At 43.4% G+C, this 18,290-nt stretch overlaps 1 protein-coding gene across 7 annotated transcripts in view; it reads right to left on the reverse strand.

Moving 5' to 3' along the window:
• LTC4S (leukotriene C4 synthase) overlaps positions 1 to 16,988 on the reverse strand; it is a 57,131-nt gene extending 40,143 nt beyond the window's left edge. For 2 of the 7 annotated variants that reach the window (XR_011558011.1, XM_070739101.1), the window contains exons 1-2: positions 729 to 935; positions 37 to 136 (exon numbers count right to left, since the gene is read on the reverse strand). Coding sequence is in view for 6 of the 7 variants with exons in the window: in XM_070739101.1 (XP_070595202.1) it covers positions 37 to 136; positions 729 to 807 (179 nt within the window). In the remaining variant the exon portion in view is untranslated. Of the gene's footprint in view, positions 1 to 36; positions 137 to 728; positions 936 to 3,050; positions 3,282 to 4,700; positions 4,856 to 5,374; positions 5,450 to 5,523; positions 5,655 to 16,573 lie in introns of those variants that run through there. The other 5 variants (XM_070739102.1, XM_070739103.1, XM_070739105.1 and 2 more) reach the window with 5 other exon arrangements.
• Positions 16,989 to 18,290: the final 1,302 nt, after the last annotated feature.

Consider the following 18,290-nt stretch of genomic DNA (forward strand, 5'->3'; position numbering starts at 1 on the left):
CAAAGGCAACAAATATTCTTTTTTTAAAAAACTTACTGTGCTCTGAAGACCCTTTCAAATTCTGGTGGGCCTGAAGTGATGGGGGGAGAAACTTTGAACTTCCGCCGAAAGATGATCACCTGAATAGCAAAATAGGCTAGATGTGAACAAAAAGTAAAGAGAAGTTCATTATTTCTTCTGGTGAAGAAAAACAGCTCAGTCATTTGTATCAGCAAACATAAAGTGACCAGATCATAATCCTGGTAAAGCAGGACACCATTGCCTATGGACGACCCTTCCTTCCCCGATGCCCTCACTTTCCCTCTCCTTTACTCCCTGGCTTTAAGCCCACTCTCCTTCCAGCCACTTTCTTTCACCCGCAAAAAACACCTGCCCCAAAACAATGCCTCTCTCCCACACACCCAGACAACCCTCTGCCCTTCCCAGACAACGACCACGCCCCTTCCAGCTCCCCAAGGACAAAACTCGGCCTTTTGCAACTGTGAGAGGCAGAAGGGGGGGCGCTCTGGGGGAGATACTTCGGCTGACCCTCCACTGGCTATTCAGCAGGCAGCTGCCGGGGAGAAGGAGCTCCACCCTGGGAGTGCTGGGTCGGACTAACTCGGGGAAGGGATTAATAGGGGGGGCAAAGAAAGTCTGTCTGCCCTTTCAGATGGGAGGGGGGAGAATTGATCAAAGCTGCCGCTGAAGAAAAACTCCAGGTGATTGCAGTTCTCTTGTAAGCTTACCTGGATGCAGGTAAAGAAGAAGAAGGGATGTTGACACTTTTATTCCACCCCCACAAGAGAGCCTTCGCTTCCCTTCCATGCCCCCCCCCTTCCAAGAGCTTCCAACTTTGCCCTGTTGCTGCCGTTGCTCTTCACCCCTCCTTCCTCCAGCCGTTTCTGCCCCGCCCAATAGCTAAAACCCCAAAGGGAGAGAAATCCACCCCTGGAGCCCTGCGGTGGCCGATCCGACCCTCCCAAGAATGGCTTCCCTGCGCCCACCGGCCCCGCCCACCTCGCCTGCCTACCTTGCCGACTTCTGCGGGGTGGGGCCGAAGGCAGATGCCTCCCCCCACAAGACCCCTGGAGTAAGGTGACCAGACATCTCATTTTTTAAAAATCAGGACTTTTTAAAAACGCTGCAGGACACGGGACAAATTGCTCAAAAGCGGGATTGTCCCGCCAAAAGCAGGACGTCTGGTCACCTTAAGCAAATACTGCTCACAAACACAGTGAGTACACAAAAGCAGAACCCAAGAAAACCTCAGAAGGACCCACAGCCATCACTTGATTCTTATTGGCTTCTTCCTCTCTTTCAACATTAATAGGATGGACAGATGTTTACCTTCAAGTGGTCAAAGTATCCACATTTCCCCAAAAGGATTCTATTTTACACTGTGCACATTTATTCTATTTATTTCTATAGGCCTAGTGGGGAAGACTCTTGCCTCCAACTTGAAAGGTTGACAGTTTAATCCTACATAGCAGCAGATGTTTCTCTCTTAAGAAAGAAAAAACTCAGGAGTGGTTGGGGATGTTTACTTTGCAGGAGAGAAGAATGTGTGAAGACTTGATAGTGTATTCCATAACTGAAAGGCTCTTATGTAGAAGATGGGAAAGAAGTGCTCAGAGTACAGGTTTAAATCATAAAGAGGTAAATTTTGCCTACAACAGATAGTATAAAAAATGCTAATGTTAAATTGTCTGGCAACAGAACAGACTGCCTTGGGATCTCTCTCTCCTCAGGGCATTTAAATGATGGGTCATCGGGTGGCCTTCTGCTAGGGATGCCCAGGTAATGGAGCAGGCACTTGGGCTAGATGATCTCCAAGGTAAATTCCAACTCTTCCAGTCAACGAGTCCATAAAATTATTTGTTAAACATGCCACCCATCTCAACAAAGGTGACTCTAGGCAGCACATAATCATTCAATTAAAACTAGGGTATAAAACATTAAAGCAATAAATAGAGATTTTAAATTTTAAATTAAATTAAAATTAAATTGACCAAGGTGAATAGGAAGGGAGGAGGTGGAATGACTGGGGTGTTATCTATCCCATTAGCCATCTCCAAAATGCCAGACTCCTATTGGAGCTCAGGTCAGTTGGCACAGCCAGGTCTCCAGGCCCTTTCATAAGGCCAAAAAGGTGGGTGCAGATGTTGCCTCAGGGACCACAATGTCCAGAGAGCAAAAGCCACAGCAGGAAAGGCTCTTCTTCTGGACCCCCACCAGCTGAAGTTGACTGATGGGTTCCACAGCATGCTCCTTCTGCCAGCACGGGTAGAGCAGGCTAGTCCCATCGGAGTGAGAGGGTTATAAAATGGGCAGTGGGGAGAGGCAAAGCACAGGGCAGAAAAATATTCTGCAATATGTGGGAGCTTGCAGGCAAAGGATGGTTTTCGCATCTCAACTTCACACAAAGAGTTAGGTTTATCTTACTGAATACAGTACAACAGTCTGGTTTACCTCCTGGGTCTTGTCCCCTGCTTAAATTGTGTTGCATTGAACTTAAGAAGGTGTTTTATGGAATAGGTTTACATTTAATAGCAAAATGTTCCCTTGATTTTGGGAGAATTTCTTTTTCTAGTTTTTAATAACCACAACAACAGCAGCAGCAGCAGCAACAACAACAACAATAGAGTTGGAAGGAATCTTGGAGGTCTTCTATTCCAACCTCCTGCTTAGGTAGGAAACCCTACACTAATTCAGACAGATGGTTATCCAACATTTGCTTAAAAACTTCCAGTGTTGGGGCATTCATTTTGTTCTTGTATTAGACAAACAAAACATCTATATACCGGGAATATACAATCATCATTTCTATAACCCAGCCTTTGGCTTTTGCCCCTCAAAATAGCTGAAAGAAACCCTGAATTACTTTTTATTGGATAAAAGTCTTACTATAATACCCCAAATCATTTTGGCTTTTTGGCTAACCTACTGCTAAATTTCTTATACAATGTACTTTTTGTAGATATCTTAATGACCCAGGTTTTGTTTTGTTTTTTGGTAGCTTATAAAGCTATGTTCAATTTGTTACTGTAAAAGCAGAATGCATCACTTACCTTGTTCCAGCACAGCCAAAACAGTCACAGTGGACAGCAGAGCTATATTGTGCAACATCTTAATCTTCAAAATACACCAGGAAAGTAAATGAGCTCAAAGCTAGACACTCCTTGTAAGGTCTCTGCTTTTAGTCATAAATCTGCAGTGTGATCAGTATAATTAGATAGCCTCTGAAATGCCTTTGTTTCCTCTTTTAAAGTCCTGGTTAGTTAACTCCTTGCTTGCTGGTGCTGTAAAAGGATTATTATTATTATTATTATTATTATTATTATTATTATTATTATTATTATTATTTATTGGATTTGTATGCCGCCCCTCTCCGCAGACTCGGGGCGGCTAACAACAATGATAAAGAAACAACATGTAACAATAGGCACATTGTGTACACACTCATGCACGGCGCTGTTAAAAAGCTTCTGCACATGTGCAGAAGCTAAAAACAAGATGGCAGCGGCGTAGCGCCATCAAAAGAACCAGTTCGGTGCTGTGGCAGGCCTGGGTCGCTGCCGGCTCCAGCAACCCAGGTTGGCAAGTTACTACTGGTTCTACAGAATCGTTCTGAACTGGGAAGAAACTACCACTGCCAGAATTAAGATGTCTGTACAGTTCACTCAATATAAACAGAACATATACAGTATGTCACAGAAGTGAGTACATCACCTCACATTTTGTAAATATTGAAGTACGGTATATCTTTTCATGTGACAACACTGAAGAAACAACACTTGGCTACAATATAAAGTATACAGCTTGTATAACAGTGTAAATGCGCTGTCCCCTCAAAATAAAGCAACACTTAGCCATTCATGTCTAAACAGGTGGCAAGAAAAGTGACTACATACCTAAGTTATAATTTCCAAATGTCAATATTTTGTGTGGCCACCATTATTTTCCATTACTGCCTTAACCCTCTTGGGCAAAGAGTTCACCAGAGTTTCACAGATTGCCACTGGAGTCCTCTTCTAGTCTTCCATTATGACATCACGGAATTGTGGGTGTTAAGAGATCCTTTGCACATCCACCTACCATTTCAGGATTCCCTTAGATGCTCAATAGGGTTTAGGTCTGCAGACAAGCTTGGCCAGTCTATCACCTTTACCCTCAGCCTCAGACATTTTGGAGGTGTGTTTGAAGTAATTGTCATGTTAGAATATTGCCCTGTGGCCCTGTCTCTGATGGGAGAGAATCATGCTCTGCTTCAATAGGTAACACTACATACTGGCATTCATGGTTCCCTCAATGAACTGTAGCTCCCCAGTACTGGCAGCACTCATGCAGCCCCAGACCATGACATTCCCACCACCATGCTTGACTGTAGACAAGACACAAGTGTCGTTTCATTAGTGTTGTCACATGAAAAGATAAATATTTACAAAATGTGAGGGGGTGTACTCACTTCTGTGACATACTGTATATTCCCTCTGACAGCATTTTGAACCAATCAAAAGCACATTTTGGAGCTGCCAGTTGTCTTAGGAACATCTTGTGGCGATTAGCAAGTGCACATGTCATGGAAGAGCCAAAGTCAGAAGATAATAAATTGAAAATTCAGCCCATTGATTTTAATCGTAGTGTGGGAAGCCCCTCCCCTGAGAATGAAATATGTTGGGGAATATTAAATGAGAAATTGATAAAGAACAAAGCAGTACCAGTTTTCCTGCCTTAGCTTCAAATTCCACAATCTGGTGGCCGCTACCGGTGAGCAATCGCCTATTACACCACTGCTCAGAATCCTATAAAGATCCATCCACTCAGTCAGCCATTTTGTGAGCCACCTCAGAAACATGCTACTATCACTGAAGTTTCTGGAAGCCAGATAAACAGAGACAATCAGCCAGCCTCCATTTTATTTCCAGTGTCTTTCTCTTGGCTTGGAACCGGACTGGATCCCCCCCCCCCCCTATAGCAAACAGCAAATGCTTCTGTTTATGAACAGATGCATTTTATTTGACTTGATGGGTCTGGAGCTGTGTTTCTCAGCCTGGCCATCCTCCAGAAGTGTAGGCCTCACCTCCCAGAACTCTCAGCAGAGCTCATGCTGGCTAGAGAATTTAAAGGCCCCATGTCGGAGCAGGTTATCTGGAACATCCCATATTTGGAAGAAACTATGCAAAGCTATGGAAAGCAGGTTGTTTTAGCAAAAAATGCCACAGCCTTGAAAACAAAGCTCCTGTTTCTTCTCTCTCTCTCTTTGCTCAGTACAATCAGCTCTTCCCACTGGTACTTTGGAAAGGAAGTGGATGTTTGCCAGAAATGTGTAGAATGCAGTTACCGTAGTAATCGCAAAACAGCTTTTTGTTAAGAAAAACCTTTATGTGTTTACCTTTTCTCACCAGTTACAGTCTCATAGCCATGTGGAAATTAAGCAGGACAACTACTATTAACCTCTCCTGAAAAGCTTTACCATGCCTTTGAACAATTATTTATTTATATCCCACTTTTATTGTTTTTATAATAAGGCAATGAACATACCTCATATTCCTTCCTCCTCCTCCTTTCTCTACAATAATCCTTTGAGATGGGTTGGGCTGAGAGTGGGTGACCAGCCCAAAGTCTCCAGCTGAACTTCATGTCAGGGTTGGATTAGAATTTATAGCCTCCTAGTTTCTAGAATGATGCTTTAACCCAGGGATGGTGAATCTTTTTTCCCTTGGGTGGCAAAAAAGTGTGGGTGGGTGCTATCGCGCATGCATGATTGCCCACACCCATAATTCAATGCCTGAGGGTAGTGAAAACAGCTTTCCCCCCCTCCCGAAGCCCTCTGGAGGCTGGAAATGGCCTGTTTCCCAACTTCTGGTGGGCCCAATAATCTCGTATTTCACCCACCCCAGACTGCAAGGTCTTCCCTGGAGCCAGGGGAGGATTAAAAAAACACCCTCTCTCACCCCCCTGGAAGCCAAAAATGCCCTCCCAGAGCCTCTGTGCGAGTCAAAAATCAGGTGGTTGGCACACACATGCACATTGGAGCTGAGCTACGGCAACGGCTCGTGTGCCAGAAGACATGGCTCCGTGTGCCAACTGCGGCACCTGTGCCATAGGTTTGGCATCACTGCTTTAACCATTAGATCACACTGGCTCTCAAGCTTTGCTTCTGAAATTACGCCCTCTCATAGAAAATGTAAGGAATGAGCATATTTTATTTATTTGTTTATTTGTTTGTTTTGTCAAGTATGTATTGTTGGTATGCAAAGATACAGTGTTCCCTCGATTTTCGCGGGTTCGAACTTCACAAATAGCCTATACCACGGTTTTTCAAAAAATATTAATTAAAAAATACTTCGGTTTTTTTTAATATACCACGTTTTTTCTGCCCGATGACATCATACGTCATCACCAAACTAATAATTTTTGCAAATAAATAACAAAAAAAAATATTGTTAATAAATAATTATATTTATAAATATCAGGATCACTAAGTGTCTTATTCAATGGTGAGTACCAGTAATAATGGTGTGTAAATGGTTGTTAAGAGAATGGGAAATGGTAATTTAGGGGTTTAAAGTGTTAAAGGAAGGCTTGTGATACTGTCCATAGCCAAAAATGGTGTATTTACTTCTGTATCTCTACTTCGCAAAAATTCGACTTTCGCGGGCGGACTCGGAACGCATCCCTCGCAAAAATCTAGGGAACACTGTATAACAATATTTATATACTAGTAACAGAGAAACATTAGGACAGGGGATGGAAAGCACTCTGGTGCACTTATGCACACCCTTTATTGACTTCTTAGGAATTGAGAGGAAGGAAGGAGCATATTTTCTAGTGAAGAGGAGGACTGGAGTGATGTGATAGTAGTCATCAAAGCACCAGAAGGCAAGACGACAAACATTGGATGAAAATTAATCAAGGAAAGAAACAACCTAAAGCTAAAGAGAAATTTCTTAAGAGTGAAAACAACCAGTGGAACAGGTTGCCTTCTGAAATTGTGGGTGCTATATCACTGGAGGCTTAGAAGAAGTCTCTTCAAACTCTATTCTTCTAAACCTCTGAACATTGTCTTTCATTTTGTATTGTTAGAGAGAACTTTTACAGATATTTTCTGCTCAGAATGTGCAATGTTCTAAAATAGTTTGGACATGTTTGTGGAAACCAAAACAGAGAAAGAGACTGGAGGTGTTTTCCATACTTCCATTACCAGTACTCCACATAATCAATATTTGTCCAGATCCTTCCCCTTGGTCTAAAATTAGGAGGGTGACATTTTACTGCCTAAATGTTCATTGCAAAACCGCAGTCTGAAAATAGGTTCATAAGAAAAGTGAAAGGAAGTGTTGTGTTTCACCAGGAACTAGCAGAGTTGACAGTGAGGAGATTGGGGAGGAACATGAGTCAGTCCTGGAGTGTGAGGAACGCTTGGGCGAGTGCTCTGCATCAGAGGCAAAGCCAGGACAGTCTGACAGTTGTCAGTTGCCTTTGCAGTCAGACATCAGTGAGGAACAGCTGGAGCCTGTTCCCAATATGCGCATGTACAGAGTTGCCGGATGAAGAGAACAGTTGAGGAACAAGGGTCAACTTGGGAGTAAGGCCAAAGGTGGACAATGAATGGCCCATCCTATAGGGAATAAAAGAGGCGCGAATGGGGACGGTGGTTTGCAGAAGACAATTAGGTTGTTTAATTAGTTCATTCCTGCATTCTTGCCAAGTATTGCAGCATCTGAAAGATATCTGCCTGGCCACTCCCCAAGCCTGATAAAGGTTGGTATTTGTGAACCATCTTGAAAGACGGTGGGAGAGGAAAGACTTTGCTGATGTTCACTGTACATTATAAAAGAGGTTTTATCAGGGCAAGGAGTCTGCTTCGCTTCGTGGTTTGGGAGAAGCCCAGGTCAGGACAGGAAGTTGAATGTAGTGGCAAGGGCGTACTTGAGAAGAACGTGGAATAAATGAATCTTTGAAGTGGCTTGGCCATACAGAAAGAATGAATGGAAATCAAACCACAGAGGAAGCGCATGAAGAGAGAGTCAACTGATTTAGAGGAAGAAAGTTGAGAAAGTCACAATTGGATGGAGTAGATGAGATCCTAAGAGAGAAAAGAGAACTTTTAAAGAACAAAAAGCATGAGGTCACCAAGTCAGACAGCCATGTAAAGCTCTAGCATCTCATTTTTTAAAAAATTGGGACTTTTTAAAAACACTGCAGGACGTGGGACAAATTGCTCAAAAGCAGGATTGTCCCGCCAAAAGCGGGACGTCTAGTCACCTTAAGCAAATACTGCTCACAAACACTGTGAGTACACAAAAGCAGAACCCAAGAAAACCTCAGAAGGACCCACAGCCATCACTTGATTCTTATCGGCTTCTTCCTCTCTTTCAACATTAATAGGATGGGCAGATGTTTACCTTCAAGTGGTCAAAGTATCCACATTTCCCCAAAAGGATTCTATTTTACACTGTGCACATTTATTCTATTTATTTCTATAGGCCTAGTGGGGAAGACTCTTGCCTCCAACTTGAAAGGTTGACAGTTTAATCCTGCATAGCAGCAGATGTTTCTCTCTTAAGGTGCAAATAAAAAATATCTGCTGTGAACTCCCATGGGGACTAGAGACGAGGGATTATAACTCATGGTATCTTACTTTCTAGCTTGGTGCCTTCACCACTGGACCAAACACTTTTGTTTTGGCTTACTTTCCATGGGAACATACATGGCAGATTCTTCAATGGCTAGGAAGATGATTGACAGTTTAGAGCCCTACTTAAGGGCCTCTTACGTTGAGCAACTTTGGAAGGTTACCTTTAGTGAGACTACACTTTCCCAAATGGGGAAACTCCCCCATTTCCAAAAAATATTTCCTGCCATCTCTCTTTTCTGCTGCTGTCCTATGATGTTATTTAACTTTATCTCTTCAATATTTTAAAATGTTTTTGGTGGCATCTATTTCAATGTTTTATTTTATATTTTAAAAAATTAAAATTTAAAAGAAATCATATTTCTTTTGCATGTAGCCTTACAGCAAATAGTTATGGAGCCTTTAAGAAACACTTGAAATATATTTTCTGGCACCTAGAGTCTACAAACATGCTGTTTTTTAAAGGGTTAATGTATTTTTAAAAAAATAATTATTGTATACCAACACCACCATCAAGGTTAAGTGCAAGTAAAAAGTAAAGGAAACATAACAAAAATACTAACAAAAGTGTCTCTGGAAATGTTAAATCAAGGGTGTGTCTGTGTTTTACCTAACAGAAAAAAAATAGAAAGCTTTGCTTCCAATCTTCACTCAGACTGAGGGAAATTCTAAAAGAATTCCACCACTAGGGAGTAGCAGGCAGACCTTTTGTAACCTCTAAATAACAAGTCACTCAGTAAAACATTCAAAGACAAAATGCTGAAATCAAAATACGTAGCCGAAGCCAGAAAACAATTTGCAATTTGGAGCCCTACACAAATTGACGGGGTGATTTGATCTATACTTCTTTCTACTTTTAATCCTCAAATGGAAATTAAACCATAGAATATGTATAAAAAGATGCAATATTTGAGTATTAAAACCACCACAGAATCAAGCCCGAAGAAGAAAGAACATTTCATTTAAAGGTGCATTTTATTAATATATTTTGAATTGCTGTTCACTGTGATGTGCATGGTCATGTTACACTGGAATATGTTACATAAGGTATTGTTATATGCAAGAAGGAAAACAAAAGGATATCGAATAAATTATTACACTTGGATCAATTACTGTGTTGAATTGGAACTTTGCCCAGAAATTGTAGGAAACATATGGCATATTTCAGGACAGCTTTCCTTATTAACTCCTCTTGGTCATTATCTGTTGGGGAAGCCTCAACAAAGCACACTGAAGGAACTTTGTCCCAAGATAATATTCTCCTCACAACTTCTACCTTTTCTTCTTCATTAGCCATGTACTCTTCCCAGGGCAAGTATTAGAAAAGGCAATATGAAGTAGACCCAGAGACAGGGTTTGAGCAATCGGTACTTTTATTCAGCTCAGAGAATAAGTGACAGCTCAGCGAGGTAAAGTGACGATTCAGCGAGTACCGACTGGCTCTGCAGGGAGAAGCCGCTTCTTTTATACTTTTGCGGTTCCCGCCAAAGCGAGAGCCGGCCGCGTCTGAGCCAATCAGGAGCGACTTCCTGCTTGGGCTCAGACAGCGCTGGAAAAGAGGAACAAACTATTTACAGCGTTACAAGGTAGCCATTTCAGGATACAACACCCCTCCCCTCATAGTTGGACCCATCCATCAAGAAAGCCACGTGACGAAGTCGTCCAATCGGTGAGGCCTTCGAGACTCTCGCGCTGACCTGCGCAGTCCATTTTCTCCTTCGCCACTGACTGTGGAGGATGGCTCGCCGCTGTTCTCCCGGTGCGGCGGACTAGGCCTGGCGGGCCCAACGAAGGCCTCGGAGGACGAGGATGGCTCGGCGTCGCTGGATGGTTCCCCCTGGCCCGATAAGTCTCTCTGCGTGTTTCTTAGTTCGGGCAATGTATAAAAGTCTGTTGAGGGGGGAGAGTCCGAGTCAGCGGGTTGTTGTAATTGGTTTTCAGTTCGTTTCCGAATGTGGTCTATGTGTCGTTTCCACAAACGACCATCCTCCAGTTTAACAATATAAGTCTTGGGTGCATTTTGCTTAACAATAATTCCCTTCATCCAGTTTACATTTCCATCAAAGCATTTTACATATACATTTTGACCCAAATACATTTCTCTTTCTGGTTTTATGCACATTTGGTTATTATTCAAACAGAACCTTGGGTTTAACCTGTCTAGTGGTGACCTCAACTTTCTCCCCATCAATAACTCTGCAGGGCTTACATGTGTGTGCGAGTTAGGGGTAATGTGCTGGGTTAATAAGAATTGGTCCAAGTTCTGTTGCACATCTCCAGGGCCTGACCTGTGCAATGCCTCTTTTGCCACCCTTACGTAACGTTCTGCCAACCCGTTAGCCCAGGGCGAGTAAGGCGAGATGAGGGCATGTCTGACCCCCAGGCCATCTAGGAATAATTCGAATTGCCTGGCTGTTAGTTGTGGTCCATTGTCAGACACCAATAGATCAGGGCAACCATGGGATGCAAACAGTCTGCTCAATACCTTGATAGTGGCACTTGTGGTTATGTTGTTCATTGCTATTATTTCCAACCATTTGGAGAAAGCATCAACCACTATTAGGAAATACTGAGACCCCACTGGGCCAGCAAAATCAATGTGGATCCTAGACCAAGGGCCAGCAGGCTGTTCCCACTCAGCCGGAGTTGTTTTGGGGGGATTGGGCCTAGACTCTTGGCACGGGTCACACTTTGAAACCCAACTTTCAATATCAGCATCAAGCCCTGGCCACCATAAATGCCCCCTTGCTAGGCTCTTCATCCTGACAATCCCAGGATGGCCCACGTGTAACATTCTGAGTACCTTTTCCCTTAGGCGTTTGGGGATGATCACTCTATCCCCCCACAGCAAACAACCTTTTACATATGACAATTCAAGCCTTTTGTTCTTAAAATCACACAATTCAGGTTTAACAATATCATTTTGCCATCCCTTTAGAACACAGTTCACTACTTGTTTCAGGATTTGGTCTTGCTGCGTGTGTGCAGCTACCTCTTTTGCTGTGGTTAGTGGGTTTTCCTCGAGTTCTATCATTAGCACGTCTGTGGTTGGAACAGGGTCTTCTACCAGGTCTGCTATGGGACATCTGCTGAGGCCGTCTGCATGATTGATTTCCTTCCCCCCCTTGTGGGTGAGCTCATACTGATACCCAGAGAGGAAAAGGGCCCATCTGATTAGTCTTGGAGACATAAAAGGTGGAGTGGGCTTGTTGGGGGCTAGCAGGCCTAGTAGGGGTTTGTGGTCAGTGACTAGCTCAAAATTTCTCCCAAAAATGTAATTGTGAAACTTCTTTACCCCTGCCACTAATGCCAGAGCCTCCTTGTCTAACTGGCTATAATTTCTCTCCGTGCTGGTCATGGTTCTTGAAAAAAATGCTATTGGGGCCTCTGTCTGATTAGGTAGAACGTGAGCTAGGACTCCTCCTATGCCGTACGGCGAAGCGTCGCACGTGAGCCTAATGGGTAGTGAGGCACTATATTGGACTACTACACTTTTAGAAGTTAGTAAATTTTTTATTTGAGCAAAGGCTTCACGTTCAATTTTCCCCCATGTCCAGCGGGCTTCCTTCTGGAGTAAACGATGGAGAGGCTCTGCTACTGTTGCCTTCTGCTTTAAAAAAACGGAATAAAAATTAAGGAGGCCCAAAAATGCTTGCAACTCACTCTTATCTCGTGGCTCTGGGGCTTCTCTAATTGCTCTCAGCTTCTCAGTTGTGGGGTGGATACCTTCCTTATCTATTTTATATCCTAGGAATTCAATACTGTTAGTTCCCCAGACACATTTATCAGGCTTGATTCGTAACCCTTTGTCCTGTAGCCTCTTAAGTACTTCCCTTATTCTTTTGTTCACTTGTTCCTGGTTTTCCCCTGCAATTAAGATGTCATCAAAATATGGGATGGCCCCATTTACCCCTGACAATAGGCGTTCCATGATGCTCTGGAATATCCCTGGGGCTATGCTCACCCCAAACTGTAACCTCGTGCATTTGAAAGCCCCCCTGTGCGTTACAATTGTTTGAGCGTTTGCTGTTTGTTCATCGACCGGAAGTTGCTGGTAAGCCTGCGCCAGGTCGATCTTTGCGAACCTTTTCCCCTCCCCCAGGGAGTGTAAGAGTTGTTGCACAACCGGAATGGGGTAGGGGTGGTGTTGGAGTGCCTTATTCAGGGTTGATTTGTAATCAGCGCAAACTCTTAAGGAGCCATCTGGCTTCAGGGGTGTCACTATGGGAGTTTCCCATGGCCCCTGTTCCACAGGGACCAAGATACCTTGACTAATGAGTTTGTCCAGCTGTAAGTCTAGCTTGGGGAGAAGCGGGAGGGGAACCCTGCGAGGTTTCAGTCTAACTGGTGGGACCTTGGGGTCAATAGAGAAAGATATGGGGGTTCCCTTATACAATCCTAAGGTGGGGCTGAACACTTCAGGGAACTCTTTCACAAAGTTAGGCATAATATCACAGTTTACATTACACACACCCGAAATTTCAATCCCCAACGGTTCCATCCATGCTAGCCCTAGCAGGGAGTGTTTGGCCCCCGTCACAATAAGCATGGGAAGGGTACATTTGACATTCTTAAATACAATAGGTACATTTGCAGTTCCCAGGACCGAGATTACCCCCCCTTGGAAGTCTCTGATCACCAAAGAGGTTTGAATTAGGTCAGCCTCAGACACATTAGGCATATATAGCTTAAATTTTTCCCAGGGCATGATGGTATATCTCGAACCCGTATCTAGCTCCATTGAGCAAGGCTGGTTATTTAGCAACAACGAGATAACAATTTTAGCCCCCTTTTTGGTTGCCGTGTTATTCACGGAATATTGAGAGTTACCTCTATTGTAGTCTCGGTTAGCGGTGGGGTAATTCCTTTGACCCGAGTTGCGGAACGGTCTCCTTTCACGCGATTGGGGGGGGTGGTTTTGGGGTCGCTGGTATTGTTGTGTGGCAAAAGTTTCTTCTGGTGCCGTTGCCCTGCACGCGATGGCGATGTGGCCTCTCCGGTTGCAACGGCGGCAAGTGGTGTCGCGGAACGGGCATCGATGGCGCTGGTGATTTCCCCGGCAGCCCGCGCAGGGGGCTGGATGAGTAGCTCTAGGGTGTCTCGGTTGGTCTTGCAGGAGGAGGCAGTCGTCCCCGTTGCTAGTTAGCTGGCCGCGGACGTCTGTTCCCATGGCGCTGGGAGATTCGGCGTCGATTTTGGCAATGGTTTCTCGCCTTCCGTGCTCTTTTAATTCTCTTGCCGCTGCGTCGGCTGCTTCCGCGGTTTGCGCTAATTTGATTACGGTTTGTAGAGTCGGCTCATCTTCGGTGAGGAGTTTACTTCTCACTGTGTGGTTCTTCATGCCGAAAATCAAGGCGTCGGTGAGGCGAGCTTCCGGATCTTGAAACTTGCATTGAGCGAGTACCGTTCGAAGCCGCGTTGTGAATTGGCTTATTGACTCGGTTTCTCTCTGAGCCATCATGTGAAATTGATGCCGGTAAACCACGGCTGGTCTGGTTGGTTTAAAATGGCTCGCTAGTTTCTGTTGAAGGACGTCCCACGCTGTGGCTCTTGCTTGTTCTGGTTCGGTGAGAGTTTGGGCAAGTCTACGGATCTCTGCGCCGCAGTAGTTTAGAAAAATAGCCCGTCTGCGATCGGCTCCGGCGTCCTGCATTCCCGCCGCCTCGAGGAATATCTCGAAGGTGGCCATGTACTCGTCCCAAGTCATTTTCTCGGCATCGAAAAGTTCTGGAGCCTGGCCGATCTGGATTTTGTCCATGTTGCACGCGAAGTTCTTCCGTTCGTTCGTCGCCAGTGAAGTAGACCCAGAGACAGGGTTTGAGCAATCGGTACTTTTATTCAGCTCAGAGAATAAGTGACAGCTCAGCGAGGTAAAGTGACGATTCAGCGAGTACCGACTGGCTCTGCAGGGAGAAGCCGCTTCTTTTATACTTTTGCGGTTCCCGCCAAAGCGAGAGCCGGCCGCGTCTGAGCCAATCAGGAGCGACTTCCTGCTTGGGCTCAGACAGCGCTGGAAAAGAGGAACAAACTATTTACAGCGTTACAAGGTAGCCATTTCAGGATACAACACAATAGAAAAATGATTGTTCTTCATCCTTTTGGTTTTGCATTTGTTAAACAGCACCAAGGATATTAGGACCAGTTGTGGGTACAGCAACTTAGGAAGAATATTTGACCCACTGGAGTGGGTCCAGAAGACAAGTAAGCAAGACAATAAGAAACTTGGAAGAAAAAACTCAGGAGTGGTTGGGGATGTTTACTTTGCAGGAGAGAAGAATGTGTGAAGACTTGATAGTGTATTCAATAACTGAAAGGCTCTTGTGTAGAAGATAACAACAACAACAACAACAACAACAACAACAACAACAATAATAATAATAATAATAATTTATTAGATTTGTATGCCGCCCCTCTCCGAAGATGTGAAAGAAGTGCTCAGAGTACAGGTTTAAATAATAAAGAAGTAAATTTTGCCTAGATAGTATAAAAAATGCTAATGTTAAATTGTCTGGCAACAGAACAGACTGCCTTGGGATCTCCCTCTCCTCAGGGCATTTAAAAGGTGGGTGATCAGGTGGCCTTCTGCTAGGGATGCCCAGGTAATGGAGCAGGCACTTGGGCTAGATGATCTCCAAGGTAAATTCCAACTCTTCCAGTCAATGATTCCATAAAATTATTTGTTAAACATGCCACCCATCTCAACAAAGGTGACTCTAGGCAGCACATAATCATTTAATTAAAACTATGATATAAAACATTAAAGCAATAAATAGACATTTTAAATTCTAAATTAAATTAAAATTAAATTGACCAAGGTGGATAGAAAGGGAGGAGGTGGAATGACTGAGGTGTCATCTATCCCATTAGCCATCTCCAAAATGCTAGACTCCTATTGGAGCTCAGGTCAGTTGGCACAGCCAGGTCTCCAGGCCCTTTCATAAGGCCAAAAAGATGGGTGCAGATGTCGCCTCAGGGACCACAATGTCCAGAGAGCAAAAGTCACAGCAGGAAAGGCTCTTCTTCTGGACCCCCACCAGCTGAAGTTGACTGATGGGTTCCACAGCATGCTCCTTCTGTCAGCACGGGTAGAGCAGGCTAGTCCCATCGGAGTGAGAGGGTTATAAAATGGGCAGTGGGGAGAGGCAAAGCACAGGGCAGAAAAGTATTCTGCAATATGTGGGAGCTTGCAGGCAAAGGATGGTTTTCGCATCTCAACTTCACACAAAGAGTTAGGTTTATCTTACTGAATACAGTACAACAGTCTGGTTTACCTCCTGGGTCTTGTCCCCTGCTTAAATTGTGTTGCATTGAACTTAAGAAGGTGTTTTATGGAATAGGTTTACATTTAATAGCAAAATGTTCCCTTGATTTTGGGAGAATTTCTTTTTCTAGTTTTTAACAACCGCAGCAGCAGCAGCAGCAACAACAACAGAGTTGGAAGGAATCTTGGAGGTCTTCTAGTCCAACCTCCTGCTTAGGTAGGAAACCCTACACCAATTCCGCCCCAAGTCTTCGGAGAGGGGCAGCATACAAATCTAATTAATAATAATAATAATAATAATAATAATAACAACAACAACAACAACAACAACAACAATAATAATAATAATAATTCAGACAGATGGTTATCCAACAGTGTTGGGGCATTCATTTTGCTCTTGTATTAGACAAACAATACATCTATTTACCGGCAATATACAATCATCATTTCTATAACCCAGCCTTTGGCTTTTGCCCCTCAAAATAGCTGAAAGAAACCCTGAATTACTTTTTATTGGATAAAAGTCTTACTATAATACCCCAAATCATTTTGGCTTTTTGACTAACCTACTGCTACATTTCTTATACAATGTACTTTTTGTAGCTATCTTAATGACCCAGGTTTTTTTTTTTTTTGGTGGCTTATAAAGCTATGTTCAATTTGTTACTGTAAAAGCAGAATGCATCGCTTACCTTGTTCCAGCACAGCCAAAGCAGTCACAGTGGACAGCAGAGCTATATTGTGCAACATCTTAATCTTCAAAAGACACCAGGAAAGTAAATGAGCTCAAAGCTAGACACTCCTTGTAAGGTCTCTGCTTTTAGTCATAAATCTGCAGTGTGATCAGTATAATTAGATAGCCTCTGAAATGCCTTCGTTTCCTCTTTTAAAGTCCTGGTTAGTTAACTCCTTGCTTGCTGGTGCTGTAAAAGGATCCCATCATGTAGATTTTCATTTGGAGAAAAGAGAAGTCTTGTGGACCTATAAAAGCAAAAAGTTTCTTGCAACTTGCCCTTTTATGATTAAGAAAAGTGAACATCTGAATTACCTGAAGATGGTTCACCACCACAGAGAAACGTTTAGCTTACCACACAGCTTGATCTAATTTCCTCTTTGGTCATTTTCACTTGTGTCACTTCCCAAAGTTAGTTTGGTCTTCCTCCTCCCCTTCTCTTACACACATTGGCAAAGGTGAGGACATTGCCTTCTTGTCTGAAGAAACTTTACATTAGTCTCTTATGTTAACTGGGACCTCCTCTGATGCTATTTTTGTAATTTCTGCTGCTTTAATTAAGGCTCATCTTTGTGCATCTCAGAGTATTTCTAAACAATTTATTCTCTCACAGGTTTTGGTATTTACCTGTCTTCCATATGAAATGTAACTTTTATTAAGGAAGTTGGATCTTCCACTGAAACTGTGGATACTAGTTTGAGTATTTAATCAGTATTTGAAAGGCATAGGTAAGAAATAGTCTTAAAATTTAAAAATAACCTGTGAAACAACAATACAGTGATACCTTGTCTTACGAACTTAATTGGTTCCGGGACGAATTTTGTAAGGTGAAAAGTTTGTAAGACAAAACAATGTTTCCCATAGGAATCAATGGAAAAGCGATTAATGTGTGCAAGCCCAAAACTCACCCATTTGCCAGCCAAAGCGCCCGTTTTTGCGCTGCTGGGATTCGCCTGAGGCTCCCCTCCATGGGAAACCCCACCTCTGGACTTCCTTATTTTTGTGAAGCTGCGATTTCATTGAGGCTCCCCTCTCTGGGAAACCCCGCCTCCGGATTTCCATTGCCAGTGAAGCGCCCATTTTTGCACTGCTGGGATTCCCCTGCAGCATAACAAAAACATGGAAGTCCAGAGGTGGGGCATCCCAGTGGTGGCGGCTTGGGTTTGTAAGGTGAAAATAGTTTGGAAGAAGAGGCAAAAAAATCTTAAACCCCGGGTTTGTATCTCGAAATGTTTTTGTGATGAGGGGTTTGTAAGACTGTGTATTTAAATGTTCTGGTCTTTTACAGTAGGGTCAGCCTCCTTTCAAAAGAGAGTCTTTGTTTCTAAAAGTACTGTATTTTAACACTTTGGAAAAATATATTTAATATTCATTTAACACCTCAGTAGGGATAACTATTATGGAGCCTTCCTGGTGCCTTTCAGTTTCTTGGTTCAGTTTCTTTAAATGTAATGCTGATTTAGCATGCAACTAATAAGTAGAGCAATATACCTTTCATGACTTAATGAGAATGAATCTTATGTGTCTTTCTTGCCCATCCTTTGTTGGACTCAGAGAAACCATTACTGCTGGCCAAGATGACTGCCTTGAAAGGTCAGGAAAAATCGTATATTTAGCAAGAAGCTGGATTAGGCGTTGGAACTTACTTGATACACCTCTTCTCATCTGGTGGAACC

Source organism: Erythrolamprus reginae, chromosome 2 (genome assembly GCF_031021105.1).
Source record: "Erythrolamprus reginae isolate rEryReg1 chromosome 2, rEryReg1.hap1, whole genome shotgun sequence".
NCBI lineage: Eukaryota > Metazoa > Chordata > Lepidosauria > Squamata > Dipsadidae > Erythrolamprus > Erythrolamprus reginae.